At 36.6% G+C, this 23,514-nt stretch overlaps 2 protein-coding genes across 4 annotated transcripts; one reads left to right on the plus strand and one right to left on the minus strand.

Moving 5' to 3' along the window:
• Positions 1 to 493: 493 nt before the first annotated feature.
• dhodh (dihydroorotate dehydrogenase) lies at positions 494 to 6,115 on the minus strand. 3 transcript variants are annotated; one of them, XM_026268242.1, is made up of 9 exons: positions 6,033 to 6,115; positions 5,207 to 5,419; positions 4,255 to 4,454; positions 2,993 to 3,075; positions 2,544 to 2,728; positions 2,120 to 2,233; positions 1,888 to 2,041; positions 1,610 to 1,769; positions 494 to 1,529 (listed from the first exon to the last, which is right to left on the minus strand). In XM_026268242.1, exons 1-9 carry the CDS (start codon positions 6,048 to 6,050, stop codon positions 1,439 to 1,441), a joined length of 1,218 nt encoding a protein of 405 aa, XP_026124027.1. In that variant the 5' UTR covers positions 6,051 to 6,115; the 3' UTR covers positions 494 to 1,438. The 3 variants fall into 3 exon arrangements, with proteins under 3 accessions (XP_026124027.1, XP_026124026.1, XP_026124028.1); XM_026268241.1 differs by having other exon boundaries at positions 2,544 to 2,731; XM_026268243.1 differs by lacking the exon at positions 494 to 1,529 and having other exon boundaries at positions 1,656 to 1,788; positions 2,544 to 2,731.
• A 715-nt stretch (positions 6,116 to 6,830) lies between these two features.
• Positions 6,831 to 17,979, plus strand: pkd1l3 (polycystic kidney disease 1-like 3). The gene is made up of 21 exons (XM_026268239.1): positions 6,831 to 7,167; positions 7,909 to 8,055; positions 8,221 to 8,333; positions 8,902 to 8,964; positions 9,257 to 9,394; positions 9,506 to 9,609; positions 9,690 to 9,807; positions 10,128 to 10,256; positions 10,456 to 10,675; positions 10,827 to 11,011; positions 11,100 to 11,330; positions 12,111 to 12,212; positions 12,296 to 12,474; positions 13,107 to 13,241; positions 13,572 to 13,774; positions 14,149 to 14,339; positions 14,437 to 14,572; positions 15,365 to 15,560; positions 15,854 to 16,070; positions 17,044 to 17,128; positions 17,221 to 17,979. The coding sequence occupies exons 1-21, from the start codon at positions 6,846 to 6,848 to the stop codon at positions 17,265 to 17,267; spliced, it is 3,261 nt and encodes a 1,086-aa protein (XP_026124024.1). The 5' UTR covers positions 6,831 to 6,845; the 3' UTR covers positions 17,268 to 17,979.
• The last annotated feature ends 5,535 nt before the right edge of the window (positions 17,980 to 23,514 follow it).

Genomic DNA, 23,514 nt, shown 5'->3' on the forward strand with positions numbered 1-23,514 from the left:
TTTAGTAATTTACAATTTAAAGTACTAAAAACATGTATCATATAGTTTTATTTCATGGGACTGAGAGAGATATTTGAATTGATCTTTGATCTATGTGAAAAAAATGATTGCCCCCTCAATAAAGCCAAAAACTGGTTACATCATAGCTGCATCCAATTGCCAACACACAATGGTTTCCAAAATATTTTGTTCCACTCCATTCCTCAATGGTTAGTAAGCTTTCGAATGTGAACTGCTAATTTCAGGCCCTGCCACACATTTAAATCTGGATTTAAACTTGGCCATTCCAAGCTTACATCTGTGGTAACCTAGCTAGTCTTGCATAACCCAACTGTGCTTCAGTACATGGACAGATGTCATGAGTTCTGATACAGCTCCCTCTGTGCATTTCAAGGCCTTCAGGTCATGCTGCAGCAAAATGTTCTTCATATAGTCCTGATGTCTTTTACAGGACACACTGATTTTTCATGTACACTGCTTTAAAAACTTAACATTTACTATATTATATACAGACTGAATCTAAGGAGATGTCAAGAATATCAGCTGCCAGGACATACAGAAACTGTATGTAATAACATGAAAGTTGTTGACATTTATATTATGAAGCACATTCAGACAAATGCTTGTAGTCATCCTGTTAATGAATGCAAACAGAAAATTTTTCATGTGTACTACTATACTACATTATATAAACATTAAGAGTAGTGTGCCATTTTTATTGCATTGTCATTTGGTCAAAGTCACTTGCCCTCCAAGGGTGTACTGGTATCACTTTGCTTAAAGCAAATTGTAATGCCCTTTCCAATGGGCTACGACAGAGTATAGGATTTATCTTGGTCTGTCTGACAGGTGTAGCACATACAACATTTGCTTTAATTGAAATTATAAGTACACCATAATGCTATGCTTCCAATCGTCTTACTCTGATACCTACCTACTGTAGGTTTATCAATATTTTAAATTTAAAGTCAAAAAGATTGAGAAAAGTTAGTTAAATCTAATGGTACTTCACAGAAACTGAGTGAGGTTGGGAGTTTATGTCATGGATTTAGTCAAGGTTTAGAGATAAAAACAATATAAAACTCATCCTGTGGAAATCATGGTCATCAAAATTTCTGAAATGCAATGAAATCAAATGCATTATATTTTTATATACAAATCTTAAGCAGTGCACAACATTTATTCAAATTCATATAGTTCTTGAACTTCTTGAATAAAATATCAGATATGTTGTACCACTCATGTTTACATTATACCAAGAATTCATTTACAACACCAGGAAGGCATGAGTCATGTCACCATAGCATAAATGACTCCAAAACTGTGCTTAAAAGAAAAAGTGGAATGAGACCAATGTGGAACAGTAAATGCAGAATGTTAAGCATTATGAGCAGCCAAAGTCTCTGACAACATTACATCCAGTGTGTGAGCCTGGCTTTTAGGTCTGTGGTTTTGTGGCAGCTTTCTTTGTCTTTGTCGCTCTATGATCAGCACCTACTGCCTCTGCTACACATGTAAACCCTTGTGCTCTAAAAAAAGGAAACCAAACAGGAACAAATGTTTAATACTTTTAAATGTGTTTCCAAAAACAAAACACTGGTATACTCACTTTAGTAGATCATCCAGTTCTCTTTTGATCTTTTTGACTACAGGCGGACCCTGGTATATTAGAGCCGTGTAGAGCTGGACCAGAGAAGCTCCTGCACGAATCTTATCTAGGGCATCCTGTCCGCTGGCCACGCCACCCACTCCAACAATGGGTAACTTCCCTACAAACTCACACAAAAGCTTATTTCTTTATTAACCAAATCCACTTTGTACATTTCAATCTATCAGTCCAAATTCCAACTACAAACTAAAATAAAGACAAAAAACATTTAAGGGTACCTTGTGTCAATGTGTACATCTCTCGCACTGTTTGAGTGGACAGCTCTTTCAGAGGTTGACCACTGAGGCCCCCTATTTCATGTTTATTTGGGTCTTTTAGAGAGTCTGGCCTGGAAACAGTGGTGTTGGAAACCATTAAACCATCAACACCGACCTGAAAAACATACAAAGACGTTCCCATCTTCTAAATGAATTGGGCACAAAATTTCATCCTGTGAAGAGCAAGACTGACCTCCATGATGACCTCAGCAATGTCTTTCTTGTCCTGTGTAGAAAGATCTGGAGCAATCTTCACCAGAACAGGCAGTCGGTTCTCACTCCGCAAGGAATCCCTCTCTTTAAGCACCTAAATAACCACCAACACCAAATGATAGAGTGGGGAAAATTAACATATATAAAGCTGACTAACACGCAGGACAAAGCAACAACTCATTTTGGTGATTCATTTGTTTTAAATGCAAGATGTAACCTGTATCTGACAAAACAGCAAAACATTTTCACTTTTATACAAAATCTAGATTTACCATTTAAGAAATAATCACTATTGAAAACCTATCAGCGCTGTATCTGTATTGAATTAACAGATATAATATTGAATAATTAATTGAAAAGTGATATACTTTATAAATGCCTTCATCACTGAAATGATGAATTACCTTGTCCAGAAGGTGGCGCAGTTCTTCCTTGCCCTGTAGGTTTCTAAGGCCAGGAGTGTTGGGGCTGCTAACATTGACTACTAGGTAGTCAGCGAGAGGGCCCAGTGTCCGCACTCCCTCCACATAATCTGACACCGCATCTGTAGAAAGCTTGTTCTTCCCCAGATTGATGCCAAGAGGTTTACCTGCTGATATTCGAAATTTATGCTGTTACAGGGCAGTAGGACTTTTGCTGGCACGACTTAACAGATGTATTCAAATAAGTAGGAAAAAGTACAGAATGCATTTGTTATTTCCAAGGCATTAAGGGAAATTATGTTACGTAAAGATATATGTTTAAGGTCTTGTGAAAAAGAAAGTAAAAAATCTAATGGAATCCCTAATACCCCACATAAACCTGCTGCCTTCAAATTAAATGCAACTAAAAGGAAATGGTGATTATTATTTACCTTTTGTAAGTTCTGACTGGATATTCTTTCTGGCTTTCAACCTTTCTTGCACTGCAGAAAGGCCACAACTATTGAACCCATATCTGAAATACACAAACCACAGGAAAAGTATAATAAATGAAAGATTGGTGAAATATTTGCATTATACAAAACAAAAGTATTTTACATTTACAAAAGTACCATGTTACTGCCATGGTTTGTGGTCACACCAGGATAGCAGTATCATGTATTCAATGCAGTATCATGTAAATTCCATCACACCGGAATTTGATAGTCATGAAAGAAAAAAAAATTTAATACTACAGCATTCATGTATCAGGTATTAAGTACCAGGTAAGTGAATAAGATGTAAAAGATATATATTATATTATTTACATTCTCTGAAGAGTCATTAAGGTTTTCTGGATAGTTGCTTTTTGAATAAAGTCAAAAGACCCCTCCATCATTTTAGGTTTATGTGTCTTTTTACAATAGCTTTTTAAAATATCACAACTGAAGCTATTGCTCACATCTGTGGCATTAAAAGTAATGATGCTACAGTTTAATATGTAGGTTAGGGTTTGTTCAAATCACAAGCTTGAAAAAGCTTGAATCCAAACTTCAACTTTCAAATGGCAAGGCAGCATTTGGCATTCAAAACCTGCAACATGGATAAACGCCACTCATTTCCTCCATCCGGAGGGACTCCACCCTTGTTTGAATGTCTGTGAAGAATCTGTACACAATACTGGCTGACGGTATTGGTGTGCGACTGATATCAATTATATTTTTTATTGTTTAATGTTAACAGTTTAACACACCAAAGACATTATTTTCATTATTCACTTGAAAAACTTGTCCAGCCAGAAATTCAGATCAAGTTCAAGCATATTCAATATACTTTTTCAAATATTTTCCATTTGGAAAAAAAAATTAACTTTCACTGAATATTAATGAAAAAGCACATGTATCAGTGTGTAGTGAAGTTTCAGAAATATTCAAAAACTTATAGCAAGTTTAAAAACATAAATCTGCCTTTGCAAAATGCCTCTGCAAAATCCCCTACATTTGCTTAAGACTAGAGTGTTCGAGTTGGGTGACATACTTCTCCACAGAAGGGTTTTCACCTTGGGAGAATGTGTTTAGTCATTATTATGCTGAACAAAAAAAGGGATCTTCTGTTTCCAGTCTTTTAATTACATCGCACAGTGTGTGAATTCATGACAGCATTGATAAAGAACTATAACAGTAGGTTTGTCTTTTTAGCAGAAATGTACCCATACCTGTTAATGACGGCTTGGTCTGACTCCAGTCTAAATACACGTGGCTTTGGGTTGCCATCCTGCGCCTTTGGGGTTACAGTTCCCACCTCCACGAAACCAAAGCCCAGTTTATAGAGGCCATCCACTGCCTCACCATGCTTGTCAAAGCCTGCTGCTAACCCAACTGGGTTCTGGAACTTTTGACCCATCACATGCACTTCCTGAAGGAAATAAATATGAAAAACTTTTCCCTTGAAATTTCAAAAAACAAAATATTTCCTGAGTAGCTAACAATGAGAAACCGATAAAGGTTACTCAGTTACATTTACCACTTTCTAGAGTGGCCAATATTATGTTCATACACTACATAGCCAAGTACATGGACAACCATGCCATAATTACAGCAAAAATATATCTTAATGCTTACTCGCAAATTTTACAGCACACAGTGACATTTTAAAGAACATGACTAGCCAGCACAAAGCCTAAAGACTTGGAGGAGAATTTAAGAATGAAAAAAATGACGACTGTACAAAAGAGATTGATTACATTGGTAAAAAGAAACACTCATGCGAAGCTGCAAAAATAATTTTTGTGCGAGAAAAACAAAAAAACGTGATTCAACAATTCTTCTCCTTCACGTAACCCTAGGGTACCATGATAGAGAGTATCACGATGCTTGCGTGTGCATTCCTCTGCACATAAACAAGGCTTAGCACATACAGTTTCTACACCAGCAGCATCAAGTGCAAATCTTAATTTGTGTTCCGAAGATGAGCGAAATGTCTTACAGGCCTGGAACAACATGAGGGCGAGTAATTAATGAGAGCATTTTCATTTTTGGGTGAACTATCCCTTTTAAAATATGAAAAAATGCAAATCTAAAAAAACTCTAGATTTATTATGTTAATAATTATGAAAATGCATTATCAATCTGTGATAGCAATTTATCACAAATATTTAACACACTGACCAGCGAGGCTGGGTCCTTGTAGTTGTTGTAAGGCACAAGTCCAAGACCAATCACCCGAACAGCCATGACATGAGCCGTCTCTGCTCCCACAATCCTCTGCAGCACAGGCATGAGAGCACTGGCATAGAAACGCTCGTCCCCGGAGGCTGTGAGGTATCCCAGGAACAGGGCACTGCCACATCCTATGATCTTTAAGGCATCTTTCGCTTGTTTCTGCAAAGATCAAGAGAGGATATTTTAGCAACAAGAGACCACACTTTTGTTCTACAGTGTCATCAAAAAGATAGTGCCCCGTTTTAAAAGAAACAAACCCAAGCACACACTCTAAACATGCACTCAATCTCAAAACGGAATATGTAGACTCATCAAAGAAATGTGCATATATTATAGGCTATGTAAATATCCACTAAAACGAGATTTGAAAACGGTCTTGCCAACATAAAACCTTTAAAAATAAAATCTTAGGTCCGCTCTATATGGACGATATATGGTGATATAATCCCATGAAATACCATAGTACTGAATGTCACCATATATTTTGTAAATTTTAATGTCAAAAAATATATTATCTTTTCTTTCTTCTAATGCATTTAAGTTAACATTGCAGTCAAAAAAAACCTGAGGCTTTTCTCCTGATTTCAGGGATTGCAGAGGTCTTACTGTGATTTTATATAACTTTACACACAAACTGGGAAAATCGAGGGCTGATTCAAAAACAACAAAAACTGCCACTTGTGTATCTGTAAAAGCGTGCACTGCTTGATCCGGCGACACTTTAAAAGACAGAAAACTTTATCAAAGAACAGCGATGCATTGCTTTATTCACCTTCAGTCGTCCCGCCATGAGTGTTGTTTAACATCCAAACCTCGTGTTCGCAGCGCCTCGCTGTTCACTTCCTGAACGAAAACTCGCGAGAATAAAGAAGAGGCGAGCCCCTGAGAGCGAAACGTGTTATATAACATAGCTAAAAGTGTGATATAAACAGTTCATTATGTAGAATTACTGGAATAACATTTAACAATGTTAATTTTGACAATTTTAAGCACAGTGTGTGTTCCACTCTGGGGGAAAAGGAGACATATAGGCTACAATTCTAATATTTTTAACAAATAATTTTATTACTTACATTTAGTACTAAAATTATATATTTTTCGATGTATGAAAATGTTGCATGTTTAAGGTCAAGACAGAACTTCCATAACTTTTTATTTTGTTCTACAGAAATTCCATGGAATAACCATCATTATTGCCAAAGTAGGCCTAGGCCTATACTTTTACAGTGTGCTTTTCCTTATTTTTCTGTTATACAGTGTTAGGCAATTAGTGATACAGACAATGACAAAAAAAAACTCTTTTCCATAATCACTGCACATTATAATGTGACTTAAAATCAAAATGTCTTTATTTCTCAAATCTGTGATCATGGACAACACTGTATTGGACGCTTTTGGAATGGAGAGTCTTGGTTTAAAGTCAGATTTTGCATGTATTTGAGTGCCTGCCCCCATTTCCCTAATCAAGTTAGTTCACATTCATTGTTTTCACAAAGTGAGATTTCAGATTTGCCTAAGATGTACGTAGGCTCCCTGTTTTTTAGTCCACACAAACTTTCCTAGACTGAAGGTTGCATTATCAGTCATGGCTTTCTCAAAGCAAGTGCTTGTTTATTGTTGGATATCAATTTTTTTGATGCCGCTTACAACTTGTAATGATGAATCAGAAGAAAGTGGATATGAGAAAGATTATGGCAGGAGAATTCTGAAAATTCATGGGGGAATAGCGTATGAGTTTGTTCAGGAACCCATGCCGTGGGCTGAAGCCCATGAGAGCTGTGAAAAACAAGGGGGACATCTTCTGAGTGACTTGAATGCTGAGATTAAGGAACTCATACAAACCGAGTCCACAGAAACAGGACCGTGGTGGGTCAGTCAGAAGATGATCCATAAAAATTCCATCAGTCGTGAGTAAACTTCACAGTTTTCTATCTGTAGGTTGTCTATACTTCTTTGCCCTTGTATATAACAAGGAATTTCAAACCTGTGCCTATAATAGAAAGTGCTGATAGATGGTTTTAAATGTAAAAAGCATCTTGTCTCATGAGAACTTTTGATTTAAGTTTTGGCATACGCTTTAGTTTAGGGACCAATTCTCACTAGTTATTATTAGCATTTATATTTATTACTTATAAAACACTTATTCTGCATGGCCATGTTTTTTACATATCTGTCCCATATCTAAACTGAACAGCTAATTCTGAGTTTATTGAAAAGTTAATAGTTAATTAATAGTGAGAACCAAACTAAAGTGTGACAAGTTTGGTATTCCAATCACTTCCTGGAGTTTGTACGAAGAAATTTGATTAGGCAGATGTTAGTGGCGTATTTTAGCAGGTATCATTCTGTTCATAACATACTGCTTTGCCTAAAAAATAAAGGTTCAATTAGTGCCAATAAGGCCTGATGCTATATGAAAACAGAAGTCAATGTTATTATTTGAAGAACATATTATGTAATCTCAAAAATAGCTTTAATCTCCAAAGAACCATGTAGTCATACAACTCAAGATTTCTATACAAATATACTTTGCTGATCCTAAGGAGGTGTAAAGAGCGACTAAAGAACTTAAGAGTTCATGGCAATGAAATAACTGACACTATATCTTTCATGGAGATTTTTTTATATAAGTTTGTGTGTGTTTACAGGATTGGAACCTGTCTCATATTCCCCTGTTAAACATGATGACAATGTCAGTAAAGATCACTTAGATTGCACCTATATGGTCAAAGATTCATTTCAGCTGGTGACCACACCCGACTGCAGCATGAGCTTTAGCTCCCTCTGCACGCGAGGTACAGAAACAAATCACCTCTCCTCAACAACACAAACATTACATAAAACAACATTGTTTGATGATGTGAATCAGAATAACTGAACTTGAACACAGAAATGAGATCGCTTACTACATGATTTCTTTTAAATATGGAACAGAATGTAATGTAGTTATGCCATTACAGTTTTAAACACACATCTGACATCAAGTAAAGCAAACAAAAGGAGCCGCAGAGGTCTTACTGACGTATTGATGGCACTGGGAAACACTGTAGGAAACACTGCTCAGCTTATACAGGTTGGTGAGCTTTTTCAGTAAAAGAATTTAGTCCTATGATTTATTTCTGTAAAGTGGCCTTATCAGAACAGCAGGCCTTGGAAAATGGGGAAAAGGAAAGGTAGAGTTTGGGATAAGGGTATGAAAATGCTAAAAGAACAAAGATCAATTTTGTTGTAGAAATTACTGATATACAAGACCATGTTATGTACCATAATGAATGTCTTTCATTTGAACTGGTTTACTGTAAAGAAGTTAACTACTTCTAATCAAAAGCTCTGTGAATAAATTAAATTAAAATTAAATTTATGCATTTAGCAGACGCTTTTATCCAAAGCAACTTACAGTGCATTCAGGCTATCAATTTTTACCTATCATGTGTTGCCGGGCAATCGAACCTCCAACCTTTTACTTGATAGCGCAATGCGCAATGCAATCATTGAATATCATGAATATCATTGAATAATATCATTGAATTAAAAAATGGAGGTAAGAAGAGTTTAAAAGAGTTGGCATACAGAGTAAATTAAAATCTCTACAACAATTCATGAACTCGTGATCCTTTTAACCCTTCTTGTCAATCTTGCAGAATGCCAAAACAATGTTGACTAATTTGGAGACTACAACAGAAGTACTGTCAAAAGAAGATAAGGTGATTCATGCATTATATTATACAAAATTAATTAGTAATACATTACATAATTGCATATAATAATTAATAATCAGGCTGAAGTATTTATAAAAAATTTTCTGTTGGTCTAGCTTAGCAGATTTGTAATGGGCCTTTCAAATATTCAATAATAGTATAGAAATCATTTTCATTGGTGTATCGATGTAGCTTGTTTTGTTGCAGAATCTGGTTTTACTACAAAATATGTTGACCTAGGAACACCATAAAATCAGAATATGAGTAAATTGTTCTCTATTACTTCTTTATCGAATAGATCACATACCTGCAAAACATATACGATCACCTCCAAACGAGTGCTACAGTGAGTCCAGACCAGCTTGCAGAAATTATGAACAGCACTGCGGCCATTCTTTTGTACACGCAAGAGTGTGAACCTGACAACATGGATGATGTAAGTCAAGTCATCAATGGATAAATGATTTTGGGACTGATTATGTCTAGACAAATGCTTTACACTGTTATAGCTTTTCAACTCTGAAAATTGATTTATTTTTCTGAACAGCTTGAGGAACTCATCACTCTTGCCAGCCACATTTACGCCTATGCTCTCCCTGTTAACGGTAACCTTGTCAGGGAACTTCCAACAGGCACTCTTTATGTCACAAGGTCATTATTAGTTGAATTATTACTGGCCGATATTATCATATGCAATGGCTTGTATTTAATGTATAGCTGTGTCTCCAAAGGCAAGATTCAAGCACTCTGGGTGGAAAAGCCATTGGCTCAGCAGATGGAGGATATTGCCAGCTGCCATCCCTTAGTGCAATGACTGGACAGCTGCCATCTGGGAATGTCAATGTGCAGGTTTGCTAACATCAAAGTCCAAAGTCATAAAATCAGCTACATATTTATTTTCAAAATGTAAATATTCAAATTTGTTACAGTAGTCAATCTAAAAACTAAATCAATTCCATTTACTTTCTTAATATAGTACATATTCCTGGTCTTATTGTGCTTGATTCATCAGTGAACATTATTCCAAAAGAGACATGCTTTCTGGGAGACATGGTTTCAAGCAGTCTTATTATTTTTAACCCCTCTTCTGTCAAAAACAGACCATTATAGACCAGTCATTTCACAGTCATGATCATGCTTTGAAGCTGATAAAAACTTTATCATTCCAGCTCTTCCAATTTAAAGAGAATCCATTGGAAACCAAGTCCAACGAAAGCATCACTGGAGCAACTTGCAGCTTTTCTTTGCAGAATGGAAGCTCTCCAATCAAATTCTCAGATCTGTCAGAGGACATTGAGGTGAAAACAAATTAGTTCGAGAACCATATTGAGCTCACTTCATCAATTTCAAAGATGTGAACATTGAACACAAAAGCAATTAACTTGCACTATGAAATTTGTATTCTCGGTGAAGCTGCTATGAAGCAATGAGCAGTGTGATGAGAGCTTTACAATTTTTTATTTAATTAAGTAGCTACTGATGATTCTCTCTGTACAGATATATCTGCCTCGGCCTGAAGCCCCTCAGCCTAAAGTTGTAGATATAACCTGGAAAGCAGGGTTCGCTGTCACCTCGACATTCAACATCTCAGACCCAAATGTGACTGTGGTTGTTACAGCAATGCCAAATCGAAACGTAACCCTCAGTGTTACCTTGCACCCACCAGAGGAGGCGAACGCCACCTATTTGAATCAAAGCACTAATATAACCTACAAAGGTAAAATAAATGAAGAAAATAAAAAGTTCATATGCATTATTCGAGACTGCTGCTACTGTTAGTAAGAGATAAAGATTATCATCATGAGATTATCCTTTCCCTTGCAATTTTTATTGATTATATATATTTTCTTTTTCTTTTTGTGCAACAGACAATTATCGCTGGCTGATCACCCCTGAAATGACAAAGGGAATTGAGGGGGCCTGGAAGGTGGCAGTATTACCAACTTCTTATTCATCACAAAGTGGCATGCTGACCTTTAACGTCTCAGTTTTTGTAACCAAGTGCCTGTTTTGGGATACCAACCTTGGAGCCTGGAGTAGAGAGGGCTGCATGGTAAAACTCTTTAATAGTTGCTCATTTAATATTGTACATTTAATATTCAGTCTTTTTATGATGTTTGTGATATCATCTCTATCCAAAGGTTGGTCACAAAACAATGCCGAACCTAACTCACTGTTTGTGCAACCACACAACATTCTTTGGGAGCTCCTTCTTCGTGATGCCCAACCAAGTGGATTTGTCTCAGACAGTAGCTTTGTTTTCCACAATAAATGAGAACTATATAGTGGTGGTTTTACTCAGCTGCTTCTTTGCCCTCTTTCTGGTGGTTCTGATGTGGGCCTGGTATGCAGACCGCAAAGCTCTCAGAACGGTACAGTATACTAACATTTACTCCCCTACTTAACACATTCGTGTGGCATGTTAAGGAAAGAGGTGCTCTGACCAAACTTAAAGTTTTCACCTAATGGACGATAAAACAGTGGGAAAAGGAATGATGAAGCCATTTTTGGACATAAGGGGCCAGATTCAAAAAATGTAATTGCTTCTTAATTAAATGTTAAAAATGTCCTTAAGATAAAGATGTTCATAACCACAAGAGCAATTATTTATTTATATGTTGTTTCTTAAAAATAATAAAAATAATAATAATAATATATTATCTTTGGAAAACGATAAGAACATTAAGTATTTTTGAAAAAAAGAAGAAGAAGAAGAAGAAAATGGTAGTTGTGAATGCTATTCTTAAGAATGTTTTGAATCCGGACCCAGAATGTGAAGATATGTCTTTTTCCTAATTGCGCTAACAAGGAAAATCACATTTCCCTTTTATTTAAAAGTACATTTCCAAGTAAAATATAATGGTCATTTGATCTTCTGAAGTGAAGTCTGTTCTTCAGTCACCACATCACATAGTCTTTAAATTAAACCAGTATGCTTTACTTATGTCACAAATCATCCTTGAAGACAAACTACAATAAATTAGACTAAATGGTCAAATCATCTACTGATTTCTTAATTTTACCCGGTTTTGATTTTATCTAAATATGTTGATGCATAATATAATTTCAATGGCAAATTGATTCCACTGCATCCATTGCCATTGATACACTAATATCCTTTATAAATATCCTTAAAATACCTGTGTCCACAGCGTAAGATGACTCTGCTGGAGGACAACCATCCATGTGCCATGTACAACTACCTTGTGCATGTGCAAACAGGCCACAGAAGAGGAGCTGGCACCACTGCCAAGGTGAAACACACTGTGTCTAAATGCTTGTTTTCACTTCTCAACTTTGATATGTTTAAAAGGTGCTTAATTTGAGTCTTCGTCAGGTTATGATGACCCTCCAATTCCAAGAAGGGCAAAGTGAACTTTACAATTTGTCCGACCCTGAGAAGCCAGTGTTTGAGAGGGGAGGGGTGGATGTGTTTTTGCTCAGTATGCCCTTCTCTCTTGGAGAACTGCAGAGCATTGACATATCACATGACAACTCAGGTGGAAGCCCTGACTGGTGAGTGTCTACTTGTCCCGGCTTTTGCATGCTTTTTCGTATTTTTGCATAGCAAGGCAGAAACAGAGTACACTTTAAAATGGGGCGAGGATTTTGTGTTGTTTATTATTCCTTTTAAATCTTCACAATTAAAGTCACAAACATGTGCATGAATAAAAATGTGTTTTTAAATAAAACTAAATAAGTCCATAATAAATAAACACATTTAAATATAGAAGAGTAATGAATCTATAAGGTCACATGATAGTTTGTGACACATGATAGATCTTGAAAACTCTCCTTATTCTTTATCTGATAATGTAAGACTAGCTTTTGATCAAAGAATGATTTCTGATTTCATTAAAGAAGATCCAAATGCTAATTTCACTTTCAAAACTCTTCCTTAATGTATGGCAGAGGTGTCCAATCCTGTCAGTCTGTAGCGTCAATCCTTATCAAACACAACTGGACCATCTAATCAAAGGCTTTAACATTACTAGAAACATCTAAGCAAGTGTGTTTGGGAAGGTTGAATAACACTGTCCCTCAGGAGCAGGACTGGACACCCCTGAACCATGAAGTGATGGGTGAAGGAAGCATGCATATGAATGAATGAGGTTGCATACGTCTCACATCTCAAAATGTTCCATCAGGTACATGGACAGAATCTTGGTGCAGGATTTACAGACGCAGGAGGTCACACACTTTCTGTGCTCCACCTGGCTGAGAGGTGAAATATGCAAGAGGACCTTCAACTCAGCTAAAATGAATGAAGTTGCAAGCTTTGGGTAAAAACTTTGACTTCTACAATCTAATTATTAAAGCTATACCTGCACTACAGTCAAACATTTGAACACCTGTTTGAATAGTAAGGTCATCAACATGATGAAATAGCATAATTGGCAGAATGGGAATGATGTAGTAACCAAGAAATTACACTCGGGACATTATTGTTTGGCTTCATTTATATTTAGATGATTTAGAACATTTTGATCTGAAATGTAACTTACTTTTCGTTTTATGAAAAAATATCACTATTATATTCAGTTCAATATTTTCTATATGCATTTAAAACAGCAAGTTCTTTTAGATAATAATTTAACCAACCCCCATCCCAGCAATATCTTCCAGACCCGGACATCTTCTGGCTTCCGGGATGAGCACATCTGGGTGTCAGTCGTGGACCCCCCACGGCGCAGTCCTTTCACACGTGTTCAGAGAGTGGCCTGCTGCATGTCTCTGCTGCTCTGCACCATGGCCATTAACATCATGTTCTGGAACCTTCCTGTTGATAAAGAGTCGCCTGTCCTTCTAAAGATAGGTCAGAAAACTTCCCTGTGGCATTTTTCATTTTCTAAAATTATGTAATGCACAAATGCGACGCCACACTCTCAACACCACTCGGGCATTTTAATGCAATGCGTCATGTTTGAGAGAGTCATGCTTTGAGGGAGCATGTTTTGTTCATTTGCTTATTGCATATAAATTTTTTTTTTAAGAATGCAAAAAAAATATTAGTTAAAGAGATAGTTGCCTAAACCTGCATGAATTTCCTTTTTCTGTTTTTTAAGTAACTACTTGAGAGCTGCTGTAGCCATTGACTTTCATAGTAATAGAATTTTCATTTTGGGTGAATTAGCCCTAATAATAGTATTTACTTTTATAAATGTACACAAAATATTCTTGTTATTACAGGCTCTTTTGCACTGACATGGCAGGAGTTCATGGTGGCAATAGAGAGCGGCCTCTTCATGTTCCCCATCAACATCCTGATCATTACTATCTTCAGACATATCAAGCCACGCATTCTCCTGAACCAAGAGAAGGATGGCACCTCCAAGAAAACAACACCAGCTGATGCTGTTTCTATGAACTCTATCATAAAGGTTCTTGCAGAAGTATTTCCAAAGCATGATAATTGCTTTCTGCAATAATACACACTTATATTTATTGTAAGTGAATGTTCTGTTCTTATACTCTTAGGAAACCATAGGCCTGTTAAATCATCTGAGCAAAAGCCCGAAAAACATGCTGGCTGCCAAAGAGATCCGGCCGGAGACCAGTGGCGATCTTTTCTGGGCCCTGAATAAAGTGAACGATGTCCTTCAGATTATGCAAGGTTGCTTGATCAGTATTTTTTCTTTTCTATGTGTTCTTAATATTTAGCATTATGTCAGTGTCTTTTATTAATGACACATGTACTCAAAACAAATCAGTGTTATTTTAGTATCATTGTGATTCTATAAGAGCTTATATTCACGTTTTGAATTAGTTTTTATTTTATATTCTCCATTTTTATTTTCATGTTTTATCAATTTTGTTGTGCTTTTGTTATTATTATTATTTTTTTCCAAATATGAATGTATATATATATATAATATATGTGTGTGTGTGTGTGTGTGTGTGTGTGACCCTGGAACTAGTCGTAAGGGTCCATTTTTCAAAATTTAGATTTATACATACCAGTAGTCTGAAAGCTGAATAAATTAGCTTTCCATTGATGTATGGTTTGTTAGGATAGAAAATATTTGGCCGAGATCTGAAAACCTGGAATCTGAGGATGCAAAAAAAATCTAAATAATGAAAGAATCGCCTTTAAATTTGTCCAAATACAGATCTTAGTAATGCATATTACTAATCAAACATTACATTTTAATATATTTACAGTAATAAATAAAATAAAAAAATCTTCTTGGAGCATGATTTACTTAATATCCTAATGATTTTTGGCATAAATGAAAAATCTGTAATTTTGACCCATACAATGTATTTTTGGCTATAATTGCTACAAATATACCCCAGCAACTTAAGAATCCTTCAATCCTTAAGTAATCCTTCATCAGAAATATATATATTTTTTTTAATGATTGTACGAAGACTCATCATAGCTCTGTTGTGTGTTCTCTTTCAGTGGAAAATGTTGGTGATCCTCACTGGTCGTACTGTAGTCGCTTTGTCTTCTATTCACTGAGCCACATTTCTAACCTGCTGGAGCATGTGGGAGAAAAAGGCTTCTTCCTAAACGAGGAGCTTCGGCAGGCACGCGGGACAGTCGGTGTCCTGCTGAAGAAGGCTGAAATGGCTACCCTCCAGCACGCTCCTCAAAGGTCAGGACTGTCACCTCTGCACATACTCTCACTGTACATGTATTAAAAACATTATTCATTTTTTACAATAAACCTTTTATGATTTCTTTGTCCTTCCATATTCCTTATAATCTTACATTCTTTTTATTTTCTAGTCTGTAATTCACTATCAGTATCAATTCAACACAACAACTGTTTAGTGGCTAGAGCTGGTTCTTTTAAATATTCAATAAGCAGATGTTCTTGTTGGCAGAAGCACAAGAACCCTGTTTCTTCTGTTAAAACAGATTTTGTTTTTGTCGTTGTTGTTCCAGCCAACCAGTTGTGCAAGTACAGCAGAAGAAGCAGGGTTGGTGGTTGCCTTGGTGGTTTGTCTTTGTTGGTTGGTTCCTGCTTTTTGCCATTAGCGGTTTATCCACCTTCTTTACCCTGTTTTATGGCTTCCAGTATGGAAGGGAGTCTTCCATACAGTGGGTGATCACTCTTACATTATCTCTGGTCCAAAGCATCTTCATCTTGCAGCCCCTTAAGGTAAGAACCAGTGGGGTCTTCTTCTCCAGATAAGTATAGAGACTTTAAGGAATAGCTCACCCAAAAACGACAAATGTCTTTCATTCTCTCCTGAAAAACAAAAGGAACACTAAAGAATGTTCATATACCATACAGTGAGCATACAGTGAGAACAGAAAAATTGTTAAATAGCAACATAAAAGTGCAATCCAAGCCCTCTGAACCCATAAATTAGCTTTGTGTGAAAAAAACTTGTCAAAACGTAATCTCTGTCAGAGTTTCAAAATGTGTTGTGTCGAAGCAAGCATTAATGGCAAACTAAACTTTAATGTAATTTCTGTTGAAAAATATTTACACTTAACAAACTATTTGTGAATGACGAAGCTGGAATTTAATACATTTAAAATATATGAATGAACCTCTAAATGTTGTAACGTTGAATAACATACTACAGTTAAAAATTATAATCAAGTACTTTGCATGTCTTTTAGTATGTTAGTGAACGCATTAAAAAGTGTAAATCTTTCAAATGTAGCAGAATATTATTAAAACACAATGCACTTTAAAGAGCACTTTTGAGCAGGGTGTAAAGAAACTGTCATCTTTAAATACACTTAAGTGTAATTTTATAGAAAATAAATGTATTATTCGTTGTGATTTTATTATTCGATGTCATTTTAAGATTTTAAGTACACTACAAGTGAACATTCACAAAATTTCAGTGCATCTCTTTTTAACAGTGGTATGCTATTACTTCTTGAAGAAGAGTAGCTTGAACTATCTTCAAAATGTCTCCTTTTGTTTGTTTTCTGGAAGTCATACAGGTGTAGAATGACGCGAATGAGTGATGTTGACTATTAAATGAAGAATGTGTTCTGTGTTTTTGGGTGAACTTACAGTCTCAGTCTGCTCTCTGTTTAATCGCACTGATGTCTATAGAGAAACAACTGAGCTCTCATGTGTGATTTCTCCTCCTAACTGTTATGGGTGACAGGTGATATTTGTGGCGATCTTCTTCGCCATGATCCTGAGGCCAGTAGCTGTGGAGAACAACGAGGAGGTTGAACTGCTCCTGCAGGGTGAGAACACGCACCAAAAAAAAACCCTAAAGAACTTTGTCTCTGCCAATATCAAACAGTGTTCTCATTAATGCTCTATTGTCATTTTACAGAGCAAAAGGAAAAATGTGAGAAATATGCTGGGAGGTCAATATCCTGATTACATCTCACCTTGGACTCAAACTGTAAAGAAGGAGGCTTGATTTGAGACGCCATCAAACTCACACAATTTTATTCTAGTTCTATTTTGGTGTCGGGAACAGATGATATGCCATTTCCATGTCTATGCAAATGACTGGCGTCTCACTGTCTCTTGCAGATTATAATCCATTTGTGTAGGCAGACTTTATATTTCATGTTTATATTTTAGTAATTATTACTGTGTACAGGTCTTTGTCTCAAAATCTAGTTACATATTATTGATTAAGTCTATACTGTTGCAAAAATAATGGTGTATTATAGTTTAGCACACTTAAGTTTTACATTACTTTTTGTTTTCTGATCAAATCAGAAAATGGGGTTTTCTAATAGATGGCATCAATGTCATACATGAACATGTCTACATTTTGGTGGGAAGTATCATTCTATACATTGCAATTTTTGGTTAATGTGCTACAATAGCAGATTCTCATTTCACTCTTATTTTGGTAACTGTTGAGTAGATAGTATACTGCAGTCTGTCTGCTGTAATTGTTGAGCTTTGCTTAATGTCATCTCAGTATGAGGGGTAGGTCAGTGTCAATGTTGAAACTACATTACATTTTTTTTTTAAAAAAACACTGAATATTCTCACTATTATGTCTCAGTTTAATTCATGTAATGTATAAATACTCTATAAAATGTATTTTAGTATAACTTCAATAAATAAGTTATTTTCCAATGCATTTCAGTGAATCAATAAAAATATATTTGGCGTTCAGTGCTGTTATGATCAACAATATTCAAATATACACTACTGTTGAAACGTTTTTGCTGCTTAATATTTTTTGTAAAAAGTATTAAGCATTTTTAAGAATTAACAATTTAATCAATGTAAAAATGAATGAATGGATAAATAAAATGTAATAAATACAATTTTAAATATAGCTGCAAGCAGCAATTACGGGGCCAAGCACTCCAACGGCAAATGTAGTAGCTAAGCATCGCATGAAGCATCACACCAAATACATTAATGAGCAATAACAGCAATTTTGGAATTATTGTATTTGAAATGGCAAAAAAAAAAAAAAACACCAATACCACCTCTAGTAGCATGATTACTTGGTTTATCAAGCTTGACCAATAGGTGACACTGTTATAAAATCAATTTGGTGTACTCTGTGTGTCTTTTCAATGACACACACAAAGTTTGGTGTCAATATGCCAAAGCATTCCAAGGATACAGCCTCAAGTGTCATTTTCTCATTGTGCCTCAAATTCGTCGATGTGGTATGCGAAAACGGTTTTGTCTATCGACTCAAAATCCATAACTTTGAATCAGTATAGCCTGAAGATCATTTGATTCGAATTTGGTGAAAATCGGACATACGGTTGATCAGGAGTTCGAAAAAGTATGTTTTCAACATAAATCAAAATGGCGGACCGGAAGTTCAGCTTACCGTGGTATATTTGGTATCTATGTTATCGGCATAAGCCAGGGAATATTTTGAGCCCAGCTTCGTTCAAATAGGCTAATGCAATAAAAAGTTATTAGCATTTTAAAAAGTGTAATTACTCATGGTTAATGAATGGTTTATTACTCTTGACCAATAGGTGGCGCTGTTACCAAATTTATGTGGCATAGTCAGTGTGAGGTGGCGATGACACATTCCAAGTTTGGTGCAAATATGTCAAAGTGTTGCAGAGATACAGCCTCAAATGCATTTTGGCACCCTTCCAGCAAATTCGTTGATGCGCTAAATGAGAACCGTTACGTATATTGACACAAAATCCATAACTTTTTGCCAGCATGGTCTGAAGATGATGCACGTCAAATTTGGTGAAAATTGGGCTAACGGTCTAGGAGGAGTTCGAAAAAGTAGGTTTTCAACATTAAGCAAAATGGCGGACAGGAAGTAAGGCCAATTTTCACATTATTGGTATCAATACTCTCGGCATGACCCACAGAATATAGCGAGACCATTTTAATTTTAATAGACTAATTTATTCAAAAGTTATTAGCATTTATGTGATATTTCATTATAACTATTGGCCACAAGGTGGCGCTGCCACCAAACTTTTTGAGTACCTTCAGGGCATGGAGCCGAATATTTTTGTAATTATTTGCGAAACGATACGATGCTGCGTTCAAAAAATACAGCATTTTAAATCATAATTCAAAATGGCCGACGCCTAAAATGGCCGACACAGGAAAATTGGATATCATTTGACTCGACATGACTCACTGAATCTAAAGAGACCAGTTGTGTGATTTTTGGCCAAACCATTCAGTAGTTATAAGCCAAAATATGCATTTTTCATATCTCCTGACCACTAGGTGGCGCTGTGTCGAAACACTGCAGGTAGTCTCAGTTCATGCTTGTTATAACACACGCCAAGTTTGGTCTCAATATGACAAACCGTTGCCGGGATATAGCCTCACGTGCATGTTTGCGTCCTTTTCGTCAAATTTGTTTACGTTTCATTCGACAACAGTTGGACGAATCAACTTGAATTCCATAACTTTTTGCCAGCATGGTCTGAAGATGATCTGAGACAATTTTCGTGGCAATCAGACTAACCGTCTAGGACGAGTTCGAAAAAGTAGGTTTTTCGAATAATTAAAAATAGCGAAAAACTAAACCTTGCGATTTTTGAATTTTGGGGTTCATTCGACTTGGCATGAGCCAAGGATTCAGAGGAAAAAAGAATTTCCATTTTCTGGCTTACGGTTCAAAAGTTATTAGCATACAAACATTGAAAGTTTGGACAAGTGGTGGCGCTAGAGAGTAGGAGATAGAGACTTCAAATTTGCTATAGTTAATGTTGGGACTGTCCTCTATCAGTGTGCCAAATTATACAACTTTCCCGCAATCGGTTCTATGGGCTGCCATAGACTTGCGGCGGAAGAAGAAGAAGAAGAAGAAGAAGAAGAAGCAGAATAATAATAACGCCAACGATTACAATAGGTGCCTACGCACCTTCGGTGCTTGGCCCCTAAATATAGCTGCAAGCAGCAATTACGGGGCCAAGCACTCCAACGGCAAATGTAGGAGCTAAGCATTGTGGAATTATTGTATTTGAAATGGCAAAAAAAAAAAAAACACCAATACCACCTCTAGTAGCATGATTACTTGGTTTATCAAGCTTGACCAATAGGTGACACTGTAATAAAATCAATTTGGTGTACTCTGTGTGTCTTTTCAATGACACACACAAAGTTTGGTGTCAATATGCCAAAGCATTCCAGGGATACAGCCTCAAGTGTCATTTTCTCATTGTGCCTCAAATTCGTCGATGTGGTATGCGAAAACGGTTTTGTCTATCGACTCAAAATCCATAACTTTGAATCAGTATAGCCTGAAGATCATTTGATTCGAATTTGGTGAAAATCGGACATACGGTTGATCAGGAGTTCGAAAAAGTATGTTTTCAACATAAATCAAAATGGCGGATCATCTTCAGACCATGCTGGCAAAAAGTTATGGAATTCAAGTTGATTCGTCCAACTGTTGTCGAATGAAACGTAAACAAATTTGACGAAAAGGACGCAAACATGCACGTGAGGCTATATCCCGGCAACGGTTTGTCATATTGAGACCAAACATTTTTCATATCTCCTGACCACTAGGTGGCGCTGTGTCGAAACACTGCAGGTAGTCTCAGTTCATGCTTGTTATAAACACACGCCAAGTTTGGTCTCAATATGACAAACCGTTGCCGGGATATAGCCTCACGTGCATGTTTGCGTCCTTTTCGTCAAATTTGTTTACGTTTCATTCGACAACAGTTGGACGAATCAACTTGAATTCCATAACTTTTTGCCAGCATGGTCTGAAGATGATCTGAGACAATTTTCGTGGCAATCAGACTAACCGTCTAGGACGAGTTCGAAAAGTAGGTTTTTCGAATAATTAAAAATAGCGAAAAAACTAAACCTTGCGATTTTTGAATTTTGGGGTTCATTCGACTTGGCATGAGCCAAGGATTCAGAGGAAAAAAGAATTTCCATTTTCTGGCTTACGGTTCAAAAGTTATTAGCATACAAACATTGAAAGTTTGGACAAGTGGTGGCGCTAGAGAGTAGGAGATAGAGACTTCAAATTTGCTATAGTTAATGTTGGGACTGTCCTCTATCAGTGTGCCAAATTATACAACTTTCCCGCAATCGGTTCTATGGGCTGCCATAGACTTGCGGCGGAAGAAGAAGAAGAAGAAGAAGAAGAAGAAGCAGAATAATAATAACGCCAACGATTACAATAGGTGCCTACGCACCTTCGGTGCTTGGCCCCTAAATATAGCTGCAAGCAGCAATTACGGGGCCAAGCACTCCAACGGCAAATGTAGGAGCTAAGCATCGCATGAAGCATCACACCAAATTCATTAATGAGCAATAACAGCAATTTTGGAATTATTGTAATTGAAATGGCAAAAAAAAATTATAAATACCACCTCTAGTAGCATGATTACTTGGCTTATCAAGCTTGACCAATAGGTGGCACTGTTATAAAATCAATTTGGTGTACTCTGTGTGACTTTTCAATGACACACACAAAATTTGGTGTCAATATGCCAAAGCATTCCAGGGATACAGCCTCAAGTGTCATTTTCTCATTGTGCCTCAAATTCGTCGATGTGGTATGCGAAAACGGTTTTGTCTATCGACTCAAAAGCCATAACTTTGAGTCAGCATAGTCTGAAGATCATTTGATTCGAATTTGGTGAAAATCAGACCTACGGTTGATGAGGAGTTCGACAAAGTAGGTTTTCAACATAAATCAAAATGGCGGACCGGAAGTTCAGCTTACTATGGTATATTTGGTATCTATGTTATCGGCATAAACCAGGGAATATTTGAGCCCAGTTTCCATTCTAATGGGCTAATGCAATAAAAGTTATTAGCATTTTTACAAGTGTAAATTATTCATGGTTAATGAATGGTTTATTACTCTTGACCAATAGGTGGCGCTGTTACCAAATTTATGTGGCATTGTCAGTCTGAGGTGGCGATGAACATACAAAATTTGGTGCAAATATGTCAAAGCGTTGCAGAGATACAGCCTCAAATGCATTTTGGCCACCTTTCCCAGCAAATTCGTTGATGCGTTAATGACAACCGTTTCGTATATCGACACGAAATCCATAACTTTTGCCAGCATGGTCTGACGATGATTCACGTCAAATTTGGTGAAAATCGGACTAACGGTCTAGGAGGAGTTCGAAAAAGTAGGTTTTCAACATTAAGCAAAATGGCGGACAGGAAGTAAAGCCAATTTTCACATTATTCGGTTATCAATGCTCGCGGCATGACCCACAGAATAAAGCGAGACCATTTTAATTTTAATAGTCTAATTTATTCAAAGTTATTAGCATTTATGTGATATTTCATTATAACTATTGGCCACAAGGTGGCCGCTGCCACAAACTTTTTGAGTACCTTCAGGGCATGGAGCCGAATATTTTTGTAATTATTTGCGAATCGATACGATCTGCGTTCAAAAATACAGCATTTTAAAACATAATTCAAAATGGCCGACGCCTAAAAATGGCCGACACGCAGGAATTGGATATCATTCGACTCGACATGACTCACTGAATCTAAAGAGACAAGATGTGTGATTTTGGCCAAACATTCAGAAGTTATAAGCCAAATATGCATTTTTCATATCTCCTGACCACTAGGTGGCGCTGTGTCGAAACACTGCAGGTAGTCTCAGGTCAGGGTTATTATAACACACACCAGTTTGGTCTAAATATGCAAACCGTTTGCCGAGAATATAGCCTCACGTGTATTTTTTGCGTGCTTTTTCGTCAATTTGTACACGTGTCATTCAACAACGGTTGGACGAATCAAACTTGAATTCCATAACTTTTTGGCATCATGGTCTGAAGATGATCGGAGCCAATTTTCGTGAAAATCGGACTAACCGTCTAGGAACGAGTTCGAAAAAGTAGGTTTCGAAAAATTGAAAATAGCGAAAAAACTAACCTTTGCGATTTTTGAATTTCGGGATCATTCGACTTGGCTTGAGCCAAGGATTCAGAGGAAAAAGAATTTCCATTTTCTGGCTTTACGGTTCAAAAGTTTATTAGCATATAAACATTGAAAGTTTGGACAATGGTGGCGCTAGAGAGTTGGAGTTAGAGAACTTCAATTTGCTATAGTTAATGGTGGGACTGTCCTCTATCAGTGTGCAAATTATACAACTTTCCCGCAATCGGTTCTATGGGCTGCCATAGCTTGCGGCGGAAGAGAAGAAGAAGAAGAA

This window comes from Carassius auratus, chromosome 7, assembly GCF_003368295.1.
Source record: "Carassius auratus strain Wakin chromosome 7, ASM336829v1, whole genome shotgun sequence".
Taxonomy (NCBI): Eukaryota; Metazoa; Chordata; class Actinopteri; order Cypriniformes; family Cyprinidae; genus Carassius; species Carassius auratus.

What these genes read in the sequence shown, in the direction of transcription:
- dhodh (XM_026268241.1), bottom strand. An exon ending in GACCAAGCCGTCATTAACAG is followed by an intron (nt 3,076 to 4,254) that starts GTATGGGTACAT and finishes TGTGTATTTCAG; the next exon opens with ATATGGGTTCAATAGTTGTG. An exon ending in TTGCTGAGGTCATCATGGAG is followed by an intron (nt 2,042 to 2,119) that starts GTCAGTCTTGCT and finishes TATGTTTTTCAG; the next exon opens with GTCGGTGTTGATGGTTTAAT.
- pkd1l3 (XM_026268239.1), top strand. Translation starts at nt 6,846, where the DNA reads ATGGCTTTCTCAAAGCAAGTGCTTGTTTATTGTTGGATATCAATTTTT. An exon ending in TCAGGTGGAAGCCCTGACTG is followed by an intron (nt 12,475 to 13,106) that starts GTGAGTGTCTAC and finishes ATGTTCCATCAG; the next exon opens with GTACATGGACAGAATCTTGG. An exon ending in GCCTGTCCTTCTAAAGATAG is followed by an intron (nt 13,775 to 14,148) that starts GTCAGAAAACTT and finishes TTGTTATTACAG; the next exon opens with GCTCTTTTGCACTGACATGG.